The sequence below is a fragment of the Molothrus aeneus genome, chromosome 29, assembly GCF_037042795.1.
Source record: "Molothrus aeneus isolate 106 chromosome 29, BPBGC_Maene_1.0, whole genome shotgun sequence".
NCBI classification, from domain to species: Eukaryota; Metazoa; Chordata; class Aves; order Passeriformes; family Icteridae; genus Molothrus; species Molothrus aeneus.
The window spans coordinates 2,238,359-2,255,352 of NC_089674.1; the positions used below are offsets into that span (position 1 = coordinate 2,238,359).

General features: G+C 55.1%; 1 protein-coding gene across 2 annotated transcripts in view; it reads right to left on the reverse strand.

Annotated features, from left to right (window-relative positions):
* Window positions 1–367: 367 nt before the first annotated feature.
* TACC1 (transforming acidic coiled-coil containing protein 1) overlaps window positions 368–16,994 on the reverse strand; it is a 28,047-nt gene continuing 11,420 nt past the window's right edge. Inside the window, exons 4-14 of one of the 2 annotated variants that reach the window (XM_066567454.1) lie at window positions 15,621–15,656; window positions 13,393–13,456; window positions 12,352–12,550; window positions 9,615–9,670; window positions 6,978–7,100; window positions 6,530–6,606; window positions 5,376–5,419; window positions 5,114–5,274; window positions 4,796–4,902; window positions 4,076–4,196; window positions 368–3,434 (exon numbers count right to left, since the gene is read on the reverse strand). In XM_066567454.1, coding sequence (XP_066423551.1) covers window positions 3,366–3,434; window positions 4,076–4,196; window positions 4,796–4,902; window positions 5,114–5,274; window positions 5,376–5,419; window positions 6,530–6,606; window positions 6,978–7,100; window positions 9,615–9,670; window positions 12,352–12,550; window positions 13,393–13,456; window positions 15,621–15,656 — 1,057 coding nt within the window. In that variant the 3' untranslated portion in view covers window positions 368–3,365. The remainder of the gene's footprint in view (window positions 3,435–4,075; window positions 4,197–4,795; window positions 4,903–5,113; window positions 5,275–5,375; window positions 5,420–6,529; window positions 6,607–6,977; window positions 7,101–9,614; window positions 9,671–12,351; window positions 12,551–13,392; window positions 13,457–15,620; window positions 15,657–16,994) is intronic. The other variant, XM_066567455.1, reaches the window with a different exon arrangement.

Here is a 16,994-nt window from a genome sequence, read left to right on the forward strand (position 1 = left end):
CCAGAAAAGTCATCCCAGGTCTGAATCTCAGAGCTCAGAAATGCAGATTGCAGGAAGAGATGATAACTGTGCTTATTTGAAACCACATTAAACCACATTAATAAAGACAAGTCAGAAAACAGCCCATGCTTAGGACCATCACAGTGTGCTGGGAGCCATGGGGCCAGAAAAGTCATCCCAGGTCTGAATCTCAGAGCTCAGAAACGCAGATTGCAGGAACAGATGATAACTGTGCTTACTTGAAACCAAATAATAACCATATAAACCACATTAATAAAGACAAGGCAGAATGAAGCCCATCCTGGAAAGTAAAACCAAACCAACTCCTCCCAAAACTCTTCACCAACCTCACAAACACCAAGAAAGCTTTCAAGAGTGATAAACACAGTTTTTACTCAGGCAATGAAACATGGAAAAAAATATATTAGTAATCATTATAATAATCTCATTTGTGTGAGTATAACTCTTACAAATATTTACCTGACATATAAAAGGGAAATTATCATACATATAAAACCAATGGCAATGGCAGTTACACACATGGCTGGAAGCAGAGGGGTGGGAGCCAATGCAGAGGAAGTTCCTGCCTGGGGGAGGCCACACCGGAGGGACAGGGGAGGGGATCAGTAGTTGGGGGTCACTGGTTGGCACTTGGTTACAGACAGATCTGCTGGCAAACACACACTGCAAACAGCAACACAGCAGCAGGGGCAGGGCCTGCTGCTGCCACAAGGGCATTTAAAGCCTACTGCAAGGAACAGAGGACAAACACACACCCAGCTGTGACAGCACACACAGGGACCTGCCATTCCCTGTGCCATTCCCTGTGCCATTCCCTGTGCCATTCCCTGACACCATCCCATCACCTGGAGGTGCAGCCGCCCTGCCTGCTGGCAAACACCTTCTGTTTTACATCACCGCAGCCATTATGCATGTATTTATATCCATATCTGGAGCTATAACCATATTATAGTTAATAAATCATTCCTTAGGAATCTTCTTTGCCCAGGCTGGGGTGCACAGGACGGGTGAGGGGAGGTGGCACAGCAGGACTGGGTGGCACTGGGGACAGGAGGGATGGAGGGCTGTGTCCTGTGGGGCACCACAGTGCAGCCCTGCTTTGCAGACAGCCCACAGTGACTGCTGTGTGCAGCTCAGGGCTCTGGGGAAGCGGTGAAATCTGAATTTCTGCAATGATCCATCAGCTCCAAGGGTCAGAAACACGCCCCAAGCAGAGACTGACCTCACCTTGGGCCAGGACAGCACATGAGGATCACAGCCCTGAGCAAAGCAGAGGGCTGGGGGCTGCCACGGTCCTGCAGCAGCCTCACACCACACTGTGGGTGCTGCTGGGGGCAGGCAGGGCAGTGCCCCAGGGCCCCAAACCGGACAGCAGCCCTCTGTCAGCAGCTCTGAGGGGGGATGCAATGCTGCACTCTGCTTCCTCAAGAGAAAAAAGCCATCTGCCCCAGAAATCTCAGCGTCTCAGGGGTTTGCTTTACCTGCACAGACTCCCAAAGGGGAACAGAAATAGTCCTTGTGGATCATAGGACTGAAGCTTTATCACCAGCCCAGGAAGGGACATGTGGGGAGGTCAAGGGGGTTAAAAAGAAAGGGGGAAAAAAGGGTTTTTCTTTTCTTTCAACTGTGCAAAGGGTGAATATCCAGCACAAGCAACGGGTGCACTGCTTTGAGTGGTGTCAGCCACTGGCTTCTGTGACCAGTCTGTCACTGGGAGAACTGGGGGCATGGAGAACAAGGAGGAACGTGGAGAACTGGGGAGCTGTGTGCTGGGGCAGGCTGCTGACACCTTTGCTAAAGTGTAGAATAAACTCTCTATATATTATATAACTAATAAAATATAATCAAGTGTATGGCTCTGGCTTAAACAGGTGTTTGCTCTGCATGCTCGACATGGGGAATTAGAAAATAGAAGGAAAAGAGCTCAATTCTGTTACAAAAAGGTAGCAGCAAAAAGGTTTGTGAAAGTGTTCAACAGGCTGGGCAGGAAACAGTCCTAACTGCAAATATTTCCCTTATTTCACACCTAACCATTCAAGGCAGAGAATCCTCCACCACTGCAGCTACTGCAGCACCCACGAGGCACATCAGGGTTCAGTTCCTTCCTCCTGCAGCCTCTGAAGGGGAGCCCTGGTCTCAGCATGGCCCAGGGAGTCACAGACAGGGCCCTGCAGGGGCCAGGGCACAGGGAGGGAGGATGGACAGGCAGTCCCAGCTCTCCAGAACAACCCCTGCTTCTCAAACACCTCTTGGGGCAGAAACCTCCTGCCTGCCCTGCCCTGCACTCTCCCTGGAGAGGGCTGAAGGTGCTGCAGGTTCTGTGGCTGCTCTGGGGGGAACGAGTTGTGCCTGACTGGAAGGAGTGTGAGCAGAGAGCCCAAGTGCCCATAAATGCTCATAAAGTGCACGAATGCAGAGATGTCAGCTCCCTTCCTCTGAGGCTGGCACAGCCAGGGACAGGGAGAGGCTGTGCTGTGCTTCACCCACAAACCAGAGACCAGCCAAACCCAGGGCAGGAGCCAGCAGGTCCCCCCTGCCACCCCCACGTCCCAGGGCAGGACCCACCAGTGGCTGGACCTGTTCTGCTGAGCCCATGAGGGACAATCAGTGACAAGAGAGTGCAGTGGGGACACAGCTAGACCCAGCCCAACCAAGGGGGACAGAGCCCAGGGCGTCACCTCCCACCTGAGAGGTGCAGAGGGACAGGGCAGCACACCCTGGGAGGAACACACAGAATTCCCAGGCTGAGCTCAGGATGATGCCCAGGATGATTCCCAGGCTGAGCTCAGGCTGAGCTCAGGATGATGCCCAGGATGAGCTCAGGATGATTCCCAAGCTGAGCCCAGGATGAGCCCAGGATTCCCAGGCTGAGCCCAGGACTCTCAGGCTGAGCCCAGGATGATTCCCAGGATTCCCAGGCTGAGCCCAGGATGATTCCCAGGCTGAGCCCAGGCTGAGCCCAGGATGATGCCCATGCTGAGCCCAGGATGATGCCCATGCTGAGCCCAGGATGATTCCCAGGCTGAGCCCAGGCTGAGCCCAGGATGATGCCCATGCTGAGCCCAGGATGATGCCCATGCTGAGCCCAGGATGATTCCCATGCTGAGCACAGGCTGAGCCCAGGATGATGCCCAGGCTGACTGCAGGGATCCCAGCCTGGAGCTGTGGGAAGCAGACAGGGACAGTGAGGGGAGCAGCCCTGCTCAGGAGCCACAGGTCTGGCAGCCAAGGGGCAGCTGGACACGAGAGCTTTCCTGCAGGGAACCCAGGGCTAAGGCAAGGTGCTCAAGGTCACGAGAGAAGCAGCCAAGTGCAGAGTGCTGGGCGAGCAGGGGGTGCTGAGCTCAGTCTGACTTTCCCAGTTTCGCTATCAGCTCGTCGCAGATCTTGGTCAGCTCCTCAATCTCCTGGTTCTGGAAGAAAAGCACATCTTGGGGACCAACAGCAGGGCCCATCTGGCATCAAGCACGTGTGGGAAAGGGCAGCCAGGTCCTATATGTGACCCTGAAACAGCTCCTCTGTGCATCCAGGCATTGTGCAGAGCCCTGTGCTCACCCTTCCTCATTCCAGATCTGCAGCAAGCCAGCCCCAGCCCACACCTCTGCAAACAGGCCCACATAAGCCAGCAATGCCCATTCTGCCCCCAAAAAAATCCAAACCAACCCCACAAAACACAAAAAACCCCCCCCAAAATATCCCAAAAACCAAACACCTTCTGGACCAAAAACCTGGATGCCAAACCACAGAAAAACAAACAAAAATCCCAAAAATCTGGATGCCAGAACACAAAAAAAAAAACAACAAAAAAAAAATCCCAAAAACCAAACACCTTCTGGACCAAAAACCTGGATGCCAAACCACAGAAAAACAAACAAAAATCCCAAAAATCTGGATGCCAGAACACAAAAAAAAAAACAACAACAAAAAAATCCCAAAAACCAAACACCTTCTGGACCAAAGATCTGGAGGACACCTCTGGCATCAAGAGGATGCTCAGGGCAGCAGCAGGAGCTGCTGGCAGGGCTGCAGAGAGGCAGGGGCAGGTGTGTGTTACCTTCTGCTGCAGGGTTCTCTCCAGGGACTCCACCTTCATCTGCTCCTTGCGCAGCCCCGCGTGCAGCGCCGCGCTCTCCGCCTTGGCCTTGGTGCGCACCTGGGCGATCTCCTCGTTGGCTCTGGGGGACACAGGGGGCCAGGGGCCGCTCAGGGGGCACCACTGCTGCCTTGTGACGCCAGGGTTTACCTCAGAAAGCCGGCTCCCTCTCCTGATAACTCCCTCCCAGGTGTGTCAGTCACCTGTTCCTTCCCTTTCCTGGCCCCTCCCAGCACTGTCGGTCAGTCCTGGAATTCTAGAAGGGTGGCAAGATGTGGGCTGGTGTTCCCATCTGCACGCACATTACCACCATAAAATAAAGTGTGAAGCTCTGCTCCTTCAGGGCCAAGCTAAACCCCCTCACCACCCACCCCACTCAGGGTTACACATGCTGCTGAGCTCCTGCTGTACCACAAACACGAGCACTCGGACAGATGGGAACTTGGTTAAGTGGCCATAAATAGACTGTGCACCTCAGGTTCTCCATTAAAAAATAAATAAGCAGAGATCAGAGAGTGCATTCAGGGATTTGCTCTGCCTTGCTTAGAGACACTTGAGCCTGAGGTTGTAAAATGCAGCTTTTCATATCATTCAGCTCCTGCCTTCCAGCCTCTGGAGAGCAAATGAAGCTGCTTCCCTACAAGGTCTGGAAGCACCCAGCAATCTCATGCATGACCTTACTTGTCTAATTTTTCTTCTGCGTGGACCTTCAGGGCCTGATACCGCTGCTCTTCCTGCTTGACACGGGTCAGATAATCTTGAGCACATTTCTTCAGAGCTTCTTCATTCTGGAAAAGTAAGTAAATCCATCTGCAATGGGCACAAAGACATTGCTCTGACAGGATGATAGTTATTGTTCTGAATGTAAGAAAAAAGGTTTTTAACAAACCCAATTTCTGCTTTACATTCAGCAGCATAGAAATATGGAGTGTGACTGCCCAGGAATCCTGGGGCCAGGGACCAGAGCTGCAGGGAGAAAGGGCAAACCAAGGTAAGGACCTTCTTAAATCCTTCCAGGACGCCCTTCAGGTTTTCATATCTCCTGAACAGATCCGACAGGGACCTCTCCACTGAGTTCAGGTCTGCCAGAGCCTGGTCCTTTTCCATTGTGAGCTGCTGCAGGTTCTTCTGAGATGTCATGTTTGTCCTCTGCTCATCCTCTGGCATGGAGAACAAACAACAGGGACACAGTGACTGGGTGGGGACAGCTGTGGCAGCCAGCTCCCTGCCCTGCACACCTGGCCAGCTGACAGCACCTTACCTATCATCTGGGCAATGGTCTTCTCATACTCAGCCACGATTTTCCTAGAAGGAAGAGAAAAAACAAACAGGTGAGAGGCCACTGACTGTGGGGACATGCACCTCCAGCTCCTGCCCCATGGAGGCCCTGCTGGCCCTGGCACCACTGCACCCCACAGGACCACAGTTACAGGGCCCAGATGTTGGGGCTGCACCACCCATCAGTGCTGCTTCAGACCAAAGCCCTCCTCTGCCACTGGGGCTGGCACAGCCCATGAGATTTTATTTCAATTTTATTTCTATTTATTTCTATTTTATTGCAGCAAAGGAACGAGCAGGACACAGCACCAGCACTAAGAGAACACTGATGTTGAGTTTGTGAGGTCCCCATGATGAAGGAGGAATTGAGAATCTGACTCCATGTTCTCAGAAGGCTGATATATTATATTATATTATATTACATTATATTACATTATATTATATTATATTATATATTACACTATATTATACTGCATTATATATATTATATTATACTACATTATACATTATACTATATTATGTTATATCATATCATATATTATATCATATCATATATTACATTACATTACATTACATTACATTATATTATATTATATTATATTATATTATATTATATTATATTATATTATATTATATTATATTATATTATATTATATTATATTATATTATATTATATTATATTATATTACATTACATTACATTATATTACATTATACTACATTATATTATATTATGCTATACTAAAACTATACTAAAGAATCAAGAAAGGATACAGACAGAAGGCTTAACAACAATGATAAAAACTCATGACTGACTCCTCAGAGTCTGACACAGCTGATAGTGATTGGTCATTAACTAAAAACAATTCACATGAAACCAATCAAACAACCACCTGTTGGTAAACAATCTCCAGCCACATTCCAAAGCAGCCAAACAGAGGAGAAGCAAATAAGATAATTATTGTTTTCATTTCTCTCTGAGGTTTCTCAACTTCCCAGGAAAAGAAATCCTGGTGAAGGGATTTTTCCAGAAAATCTGACACTGACACAGCACTAAGAGAAGTCTCTGCCAAGCCACCCCAGCCTGGTGAGGCTGAGCTGTGCCACCCCTGATGCCCCCTCAGGGAACAGCTCTCACCTCATCTCCAGCACTTCCTGCCTGCTCTCCTCGTATTTCTTCTTCCACTCGTTGGCCTCGATCTCCTTGGTGATGATCTGGGGGCAGCAGGCACAGGACCCTTGGGATGTGCTCTGGGGGGTGTCCCCTCTCTGTCCCACGCAGGGGATCAGATCCCCCATCCTGGGCAGAGCAGAGCTGCCCCTGCTGCCCTGGGGTGAGCCCCAGGGACAGGGACAGGGCTGTTACCTCCAAGGGACAGCCCAGGGGACAGGGACAGGGCTGTTACCTCCAAGGGACAGCCCGGGGGACAGGGACAGGGCTGTTACCTCCAAGGGACAGCCCAGGGGACAGGGACAGGGCTGTTACCTGGTCTCTGATGAGCAAGGGACAGCCCAGGGGACAGGGACACGAGGGGCAGCCCCAGGGGACACGAGGGCAGCCCCAGGGGACAGGCCCAGAGCTTTACCTCCTCTCTGATGAGTGTGAGCACAGCTGCCTTCTCAGACTCGCTGAGGCAGATGCCAGCCAAGGGACTCTCACTGCTGCTCACGCTGGGGCACTTGTCCATGGAGCACAGCCCGGGGTTGTCCTGGGGGAATCACCCAGGGATGGGATGTTGGGGAGGGGGCTCTTTTCACCCACCCCACCCCTGCTTTATCAGCATCTGCATTTTCCCTTCCTGCACACACAGAGCCCAGAGCCCTGGCAGAGCTGCTGGGAGGTGCCAGGAGCAGGCAAAAGGAGCCACGAGCTGCCCCAGGGAGGCAACATCCCAAAAGGGAAACCCTAAGGACCATTTCAGAAGGAAAAGACCCAGCCCCAAGCACATCCAACTTCCCCTATCCCATGGCTGGTTTAAAAATATCCCCAGCCTGGAGGGTCTCTGCTGGCTGTGAGCCACAGGCAGGGATGGTCTGCAAGGGTCTGTCTGTCTGTCTGTCTCCAGGCCCTCCCAGCCTGGAGGGGACAGCAGTGCAGCTCAGATTGCTGCTGGCAGCTGCAGGGACATTTCCTGGGCTTTGCTGCCCACCCAAATGGCCAAGGAGGCTGTGGGGGAAGCAGAACTCAGAACAGGGGTGCAAGGGACAGCCCCACTCATCCCTGGTGCTCCAGGAGAGCTCTGGAATGGGAGATGCTCACACAGAGATCCTGGCACCCTCCTGGTGCCATTCTGGGTGTCTCTACAAGGCCTGGGGGGGTTGTACCCCCATTGTCCCCTGCCTTCCTCTCCCAAAGCCCCTCCTGTGCCCTGCCTGTGCCCCAGTGCTGCTGTGAGCGTGTTCAGAGGGGTCTGAGGATGAGGGAGGAGACGAGGATCTGACTCCATGTTTCAGAAGGCTGATTTATTATTTTATGATATATATTATATTAAAACTATACTAAAAGAATAGGAGAAAGGATTTCATCAGCAGGCTGGCTAAGAATAGAATAAGAATGATAACAAAGGCTTGTGTCTCAGACACAAGATACAGAGAGTCTGAGCCAGCTGGGCTGTGATTGGCCATTAATTAGAAACATCCACATGAGACCAATCCCAGATCCACCTGTTGCATTCCACAGCAGCAGATAACCATTGGTTACATTTTGTTCCTGAGGCCTCTCAGCTTCTCAGGAGAATAAATCCTAAGGAAAGGACTTTTCAGAAAATATCACGGCTACACTGCTGCAGCCACTGGGACAAACTGGGGGCAAGGCTCAGCCCCAGCTGCTGGCCCTGCCTGTCCCTCCTTTCCCCACCCAGAGCAGTGACAGCCCTGCAGCATCTCCCTGAGAAGGGGCTGCCAGAAATAGAGAAGGGAGGAAGGAGGAAGGGGAGGGAGGAGGCAGCCTGCTCCTCACAGTGTGGAAACCAGAGCACTGGAGCACTTCTCCCCTCCCCTCTCCACCCCCTGGTGCTTCAGCTGCTCAGCTCGAGCTCCCTGTGGCCATGGCAGAGGTGGGAGCCACCCCTGGGGCAGGTTTGGGGCCAGGCACCCCAGCACTGAGGAGGTTCAGCCTCCCAAGAGCTGCTGCACACCTGAGCTCCTGCAGGTACCTTGGGGTGACAGCAGCCGCCTGCAGGACCACAGCCTGCCCAGGCTCTCAGGGCACCAAACGAGAGCTCACTTTGCCCATGTCCTTGTGGGGCTCAGCACAGCTAAATCTGACTCCCAGGGCTTGCTTTTGCTGATATTGCTAATCCCATTGTCATCTGCTTGTCAGCTCAAGCAGCTTTGGGGCTGGCACAGGGTGTCCCTTGGGGCTCCTCAGGCCATGGCAGGGCTGTGCCAGCACGGTGGGGCTGCCAGGGGCAGGGTGGCTGCAGAGCAGGGCTCCTGTGCTCTTCCCACCTCTGCTGACAGAGGGCAGGGCCCTGAGGGTCCCTCCAGCACCAAGGGGCACCAGAGCCAGCCCTGGGCACTCCATGTGAGACCCAAACTGTGCTGGCAGCTGCCCACAGCCTGCTCTGCCCTCCCTGTCCTTCAGCCACTGCCCAGGGCAGCCCTGGCTCTGCCTGTCCATCCCCAGCCCTGCTCCTGTCCCCTCTCTCCCTGTCCCCAGCCCTGCTCCTGTCCCCAGCCCTGCTCCTGCCTGTCCCCAGCCCTGCTCCTGCCTGTCCCCAGCCCTGCTCCTGTCCATCCCCAGCCCTGCTCCTGTCCATCCCCAGCCCTGCTCCTGTCCCCAGCCCTGCTCCTGTCCCCAGCCCTGCTCCTGTCCCCTCTCTCCCTGTCCCCAGCCCTAGCTCTCCCTGTCCCCAGCCCTGCTCCTGTCCCCAACCCTGCTCCTGTCCATCCCCAGCCCTGCTCCTGTCCCCAGCCCTGCTCCTGTCTGTCCCCAGCCCTGCTCCTGTCCCCTCTCTCCCTGTCCCCAGCCCTGCTCCTGTCCCTAGCACCCATCCCTCCCTCCCTCCCTGTCCCCAGCACTGTCCTGCCTGTCCCCTCCCTCCCTCCCTCCCTCCCTCCCTCCCTCCACTCGCCCACCCAGGAGGGATCTGTCTCTGCCAGGCTCCTCCAGGCCTGCTGGGAAATCTCTGCTATTTTTATCAAGTCCCTGCGTGGGCTTGTCAGGAATTTTACCTCCCAGAGAAACTCATTTCAGAAAGGAGAAAGCGAGAGGCACTCACAGGGAAGATGCCAGGCCCTCCTTTTTCCATCTGCTTGCAGATCTCCTTTTCAAAACCTAAAGACAACGAAACACAACCTTTAATTGATTTGCAAACAGCACCCTGGGGCACACACAGATTTTCTGAGACAGAGGAGGGTCCCTCTGAGCCTCCCCATCCCCTGAGCTTCCCCTCCCTAAGGCATCTTTGCCCCCAGCTCCTTGCTGGCATCATTTTGGTTGGAAAAGCTCTCTAAGAGCATGGAGACCCCAGCACTGCCAAGATCACCATTAAACCCTGTCCCCAGGTGCCACAAGGTGCACCCTGCCAGCCTTCCAGCACTCCTGGAGTGAGAACCAACACTCCCCTCTGGTGGCAGTTCAGCTGTGCCCATGTCCCCAGGGCTGGGACCACCATGTGGTGGCAATTCAGCTGTGCCCATGTCCCACCATGTGGTGGCAATTCAACCTGTGCCCATGTCCCACCGTGTGGTGGCAGTTCAACCTGTGCCCATGTCCCACCGTGTGGTGGCAGTTCAACCTGTGCCCATGTCCCACCGTGTGGTGGCAGTTCAACCTGTGCCCATGTCCCACCATGTGGTGGCAATTCAGCTGTGCCCATGTCCCACCATGTGGTGGCAATTCAGCTGTGCCCATGTCCCACCATGTGGTGGCAATTCAGCTGTGCCCATGTCCCACCGTGTGGTGGCAATTCAGCCGTGCCCATGTCCCACCGTGTGGTGGCAATTCAACCTGTGCCCATGTCCCACCATGTGGTGGCAGTTCAGCTGTGCCCATGTCCCACCGTATGGTGGCAGTTCAGCCGTGCCCATGTCCCACCATGTGGTGGCAGTTCAACCTGTGCCCATGTCCCACCATGTGGTGGCAGTTCAGCCGTGCCCATGTCCCACCGTGGGGTGGCAGTTCAGCCATGCCCATGTCCCCAGGGCTGGGACAGGACGTTTTGCGCCTCAGCAGCTGCTCAGACCACCGCAGAGCACCAGCACCCCTCATCCCTGGTGCTCCAGGAGAGCTCTGGAATGGGAGATGCTCACACAGAGATCCTGGCACCCTCCTGGTGCCATTCTGGGTGCCTCTGCAAGGCCTGGGGGGGTTGTACCCCCATTGTCCCCTGCCTTCCTCTCCCAAAGCCCCCCTCCTGTGCCCTGCCCAGGGCTGCAGCCACAGGGACAAACTGGGGGCAAGGCTCAGCCCCAGCACCAGCCCTAACACCCTCCAAAGGACCTGACACACGGCCCCTGCTGCTCTGAACAGCAGGGAGGAGACAAAAAAGATCTCCCCCATCTACAAAGTGTGGGACACCACGAGCTGGGGACACCCTGACCTGGGGACACCCCAATCTGGGGACACTGTGTCTCACAGGAGGGACACCCTGACTTGAGGGACACCCTGACCTGGGGACACTCTGTCTTACAGGACATTCTGCCTCACAGCAGGGACACCCGAGCCTGGGACTCTGCTTCATAGGGGGACACCCCAACCTAGGGGACACTGAGGGGACACTGTCTCACAGGAGGGACACCCTGACCTGGGACACTGCCTCATAGGAGGGACACCCCAATCTGGGGACACCCTGACCTGAGGGACACCCTGACCTGCAGGTGCTGCTTCACATAGCATGAGGGGTAATTTCTGGGCCACAACTGCTGACACAATCCACAATTCAGGGGTAATTTCTGGGCCACAACTGCTGACACAATCCACAGTTCAGGGGTAATTTCTGGGCCACAACTGCTGACACAATCCACAATTCAGGGGTAATTTCTGGGCCACAACTGCTGACACAATCCACAGTTCAGGGGTAATTTCTGGGCCACACTCCCACAAGTGCAGCCACAATTCATGTGCTAACAGTGTGTTTAGAGAGCTCAGCCTGCAGAGGAACAGGTAATGTGACACTGCCCTCTTCCCAAGCTTCCCTCCATTTCTCCCAGTGCCAGCAGCTGCACCCACAGCTCCCACCCCATCCCTGCAGAGAGCACCCAGCCCCTGCACCTGCCTGGCCTCTGGGAGCAGCAGCAATAATAAATCAACCCTCCAGCCTCTCCCCTGACTGTCAGATTTTCCTCCCCTGAGGACAAAGGACCATTCTCCGTGGAGCTGGCAGCCCAGCACAGCCCTCAGCAGAAATGATTAATGGGCTCCTGCAGAGGGGAGCCTGCAACCCCCCCGTGGTGATTTCCCCTGCTTGCACCTAGGGCTTGGCTATTGATTAAATGTCATGTTGCCTGGCTTTTAATTATTTTGTAATGGCTTGGGCAGAGAGGCTAATTACGTGGGAAACTGATGGCAGAATTCCACCAGGAGCAATAATTGGGTCTGTGTGGGCATTACTGAGATCTCCATCGAGCACAGTCCTGTGCCAGGACGCCAGGTCCTGGCAGCTCTGCTCTAAGCAGGGCCCCTGCAGCCCAGGAGTCAGGGCAGGATGCTCTGAGTGAGCAATTGCTCTGCTCAGCAGTGAGCACTGGTGGGGGGGAACCTCATGCCTGAGCCACATCCCTCTGCAGCATCGCAGGGAGAGTGCTCTGTACACAAAATCTAAATAAACACAGCCTGGACCATCGTTTTCCATGCTGGAAACAATGCAGGGAAGCAATGGGAGGCTCCATGAGAACCTGCAGCAGCCTTTAGCCCTGTCAGTGCAAACAAACTCTGGTGAGGCTGCAGCACCAGTTCCTTGCCAGAGGCTCCCACAGCACATTCCCAGAGCTGAAGGCAAGCAGGGGGCTCCTCACCTGCCTCTGCTCTGTGCTTCCCTGAGGACACAGGCACGTTGGAGCACTCAAAGTACTCCAGGTCATCTTCTGCCTCAGCCTTCTTCTCCAGCCCCGCTGGTTTCTGCGTGGAGCTGGTGGAGGCCAACTTCTCCTCATCAGTGGCACGTCCATCCCGGTGTGTAATGTCTGGGATCTCTGAGATCAACACTCCTTCCTCCTGCAGGACCAAAACACGCAGTCAGGCAAGATCTGCAGGGGTCAGGCCACCAGGTGGGCAGCTGATACTGCACAGATAGCATGGAAAGCTTAAAATCCACAGGTGAGCTGCTCCTCCCTCCCTTCCTGTAGGAGCAATGGGGGCAGGATGGTGGGGATGGATGGAGAGCAGGGATCTCTGCAGCCAGGTGGGGAATTTGGGGTTTATTGCAAAGGGCCAAGGGCAGGGCCCTGCTGGGAGCTGCCAGGCACAGCTCAGAGCAGGACTGAGAGAAGAGAGGGGGAGAGAGGATGAGAGGGTGAGAGAGTAAAAGGGGTAAGAGAGCGAGGTTCCCGTTCCAATACCATAAATCTTCTTCTGTGTTGAATATTCTCATTCTCACTAACCAATCCAGTACAAGATACAAATCCTAGAGCATTTACATACAGCCTATAAGAATCACTACATCACCATACTGTGTTCCATTTTAAACCCTACAAACTCCTCTTTGGGCCCCTTCTGCCAAGCTGGCAGGGTCTGCTCTGCCCCTTGGAGCTGTCTGCAGGCAGAGGGTGTTGTTCCATCAAAAGGGGATCACCTTCAGCCAGCCACACCATTGTTTTCCAGTTGTTCAGTAACTGAGGCATCTCAAAGCTGCTTTCATTTCAATCTCACTTATAGTTTCCATATTCTCAGAATCTTTAGCCAGGCAATCATATTTATAAGGCTTTCCTGTTTCACCTTCCCCAACACCTTCCCACCAGGAACTGCCCACAGGGAAGATGCCAGCCTGAAGCTCAGCCAGCCCAGCTCTCCCCAGCCCCCTGTGCCCAGCCCAGAGCTCTGGGGTCTCACCCCCCTACCTGAGCACTGATGTCCAGGATCAGGGGCTGCTGTGCCTCGTGCTGCTTCACCTTGCATCCACTCCTGCAGGAGAGAGGAGCAGCAGCTCAGGGGGGTTCAGGGGCAGCGAGGGGGATGTGGGGTGAGTGCCAGACAGCCCAAGCAGGGGGAGGCAGTCCCAGCACCAGCCTTGCACCCACGGCGTGCCAGCACCCCACTCACCAGTCAAACACCGAGGCAGAGCGGCTTCTGGGAGGGACAGAAGGAACAGGCAAACAAAAGACACAACTACACACAAGTTGGGTTTGTCTGTGAGGTGTTTATTCCTGAGGAAGGTAAGGAGCCGAGCAAGGACCCCAAGAGGCCGATGGGGAGAGAGATAACACCAAGATAACAGCTCTGGATTGCACAAGGAGCTGGCACAGAAGGATCTCCCTCGCCCTGCGTGCCCAGCACCGTGGCACCCCAGGCTTCGGTGCAAGTCGACTTTCTGCAGGAAGAACCATGTCCAGGCTGTCTCATGGCCTCTCCCTGCAGCTGGAAGCTTGCCTGGGACTTCTCCACAGCATCCCCATCTCTCAGGTGAGTCAGGCAGGGTGCTGTGCCCCAAACAAACGCTCCGTGCGGCACGAACGCTGCCCCCAGGAGAGGGGCCCCTCAGGTGGGATCTTTAGCCCAAGGAGGTCTTGCAGGTGGTCTCCTTGCCCTTCAGGGAGGAGGTTGTCCCTGGAACTCCATCCCACGTCCCTGAAGGCACCCATCCAGAGCCACCTGTGCAGGGCTGCAGGCACAGCCGCATCCCCACGGCCCCAGGGGGAACGTGGGTGGGACAGCAGGAGCTCTTCTCCCGCATCTCACCCCTCACACTCCACACTCAGGGACCTCCCAGCCTCATGGGCACGTCTGACCCCCCAGGAGACGCTTGCTGAGCTGGAACAGCTCCTGTGACAGCCCCTGCAGGGGAGGCACCCCAGCCTCCAGGCACAGGCAAAGGCTCCAGCAGCACTGCAGGGAGCTGCTCCCAGGCTCATGGAGCTGCTCCCTGGCTCATGGAGTTGATCCCTGGTTCATGGAGCTGCTCCCAGGCTCATGGAGCTGCTCCCAGGTCCATGGAGCTGCTCCCAGGTCCATGGAGCTGCTCCCAAGTCCATGGGGCTGCTCCCAGGCTCATGGAGCTGCTCCCTGGTTCATGGAGCTGCTCCCAGGCTCATGGAGCTGCTCCCAGGTTCATGGAGCTGCTCCCAGGCTCATGGAGCTGCTCCCAAGTCCATGGGGCTGCTCCCAGGCTCATGGGGCTGCTCCCTAGTTCATGGAGCTGCTCCCAGGTCCATGGAGCTGCTCCCAGGCTCATGGAGCTGCTCCCAAGTCCATGGGGCTGCTCCCAGGCTCATGGGGCTGCTCCCAGGCTCATGGGGCTGCTCCCAGGCTCATGGGGCTGCTCCCAGGCTCATGGGGCTGCTCCCTGGTTCATGGAGCTGCTCCCAGGCTCATGGAGCTGCTCCCAAGTCCATGGGGCTGCTCCCAGGCTCATGGAGCTGCTCCCAGGCTCATGGAGCTGCTCCCAAGTCCATGGGGCTGCTCCCAGGCTCATGGGGCTGCTCCCAGGCTCATGGAGCTGCTCCCAGCCTCTGGCAGTGTCCAGCCCCCCCAGCCCAGCACAGCGGAGCACAAGGAGCAACGTGGGGCACACAGAGCTGGCTCTGCACGCTGCCATGCACACCTGGCTCACACTGAACAATCACTCTGCACTGCTTTTCTCCCTTATGCCCTGCCACGAGCAAGACAAACTTGCCAAACTCCTCTTTTCTGCACCCTCTCCTGTGCCAGGGTTATCCCATCGCCTGGCAGCTGGTTTGAGCTCCCCCCCAGCACCAAGATAACAGCTCTGGATTGCACAAAAACCTGCTGCCCCTCCATGAGCTGAAGGTTTTGGGCATTTGTCCACCATCAGAAGATGCTGTAAGGCGGCATGCTGCGAGGACAAGCACGGGTGTGTGCCTCCAGTGCAGCTCAGCTAAGCTCAGCTCAGCTAAACTCAGCCCAGCTCAGCTCAGCTCAGCTCTCCTCTTCTCCCTCACACCAGGCCAGGCCACCCTGGGGACCCCACCACACAAACCAGACAGCAGAGAGCACAAGTCAAAGGGCAGAAGGAGCCAGCATGCCATGGAGACCAGTGGGGCAGCACACACCCAGAGAGAGGACAAAAACAGCAAAGGAAAAGAAAAGGAATACAGGAGAGAGTACTTACAACAGAAAACAGAGAAATTTCACTTGCTCAGTAGTCCTGATGCACCAAAGCACGGACAGGGAGAGAGACAGACAGATGGAGAGAAGAAGAGTGTGTGAAAAGACCTGAAGAAGAGTGTGTGAAAAGACCTGGATGTTAACTCTGCTCTGAGAAGCACAGGGAGCTGCCTAGCTCAGTCTTTGGGAAGGCACACACACACATGGGACACTCTGATCCTGCCTGTGCTGCCCACGGCAGCGGGGTGAGATCCACACACAAACCTCAGTGCCAGGACAATGAGATCCACACACAAACCTCAGTGCCAGGGCAGAGAGATCCAGGCACAAACCTCAGTGCCAGAGCAGAGAGATCCAGGCACAAACCTCAGTGCCAGGGCAATGAGATCCAGGCACAAACCTCAGTGCCAGGGCAATGAGATCTCAACACAAACCTCAGTGCCAGGGCAGTGCCCTGCTGTGGGGTGAGATCCCAACACAAAGCTCAGTGCCAGGGCAATGAGATCCACACACAAAGCTCAGTGCCAGGGCAATGAGATCCACACACAAACCCCACTGCCAATGCCCTGCTGTGGGGTGAGATCCCAACACAAACCCCACTGCCAGGGCAGTGCCCTGCTGCCTGTGCTGCTCCAAGGTGACACAGAGAGAGCAGAGAATTCCCTGCTGCTTCCCCTCTCCACAGGCTCTGCTCACCCACAGCCACACATTGGAACACCAGCTCTTTTTTATCTACTCTCTGTAAAGTATTTCCTGGACAAAACCATCCAGCACAGCCTGATTTTTGCCTGTGAGGTTTTCTCTTTCACTGTTAAAACCCCCCATCTAATTTTCACACTGGAGAATCCGACAGCAGAGTGAGAGACTGCCTGTCCAACCTGTTCTCTTTCTCTGACACAAAACAGAAACTTGGTGGCAGCTCACAAAATGTCTCAGCTACATCCGACCGACCACACCTGCATCCACCAGGGTGTGTTTGGTCCAGCACAAGTCCAGCAAACACATCAGCTCCAGCCTCCCCTGCGGGTTCCTCTGACACCACATCTACACCCTGAGCCACCAGCTGCACCCCCAAGGGGTTTCCAAAGTGGTGACCCTGCAAGCAGGTCCCAGTCCAGCCTTCCCTTGGGACTCAGGACACTGGCACTGCTCCAGAACTCCCGTCCCTCTGCCCCCACAGTGCCCTGACAGGCACAGGGGGACAACACTGAGCCACCAGCAGAATGTGAGGGGCATGGCAGGATCTGGGGTTGGCTCAGGAGGCACCAGGGCAGGAGCACCACCATCATCACCACCTCCATCATCACCACCATGACCATCACATCCTCCATTATCATCACCATCATCACCACCTCCATCACCACCACCACCACCATCA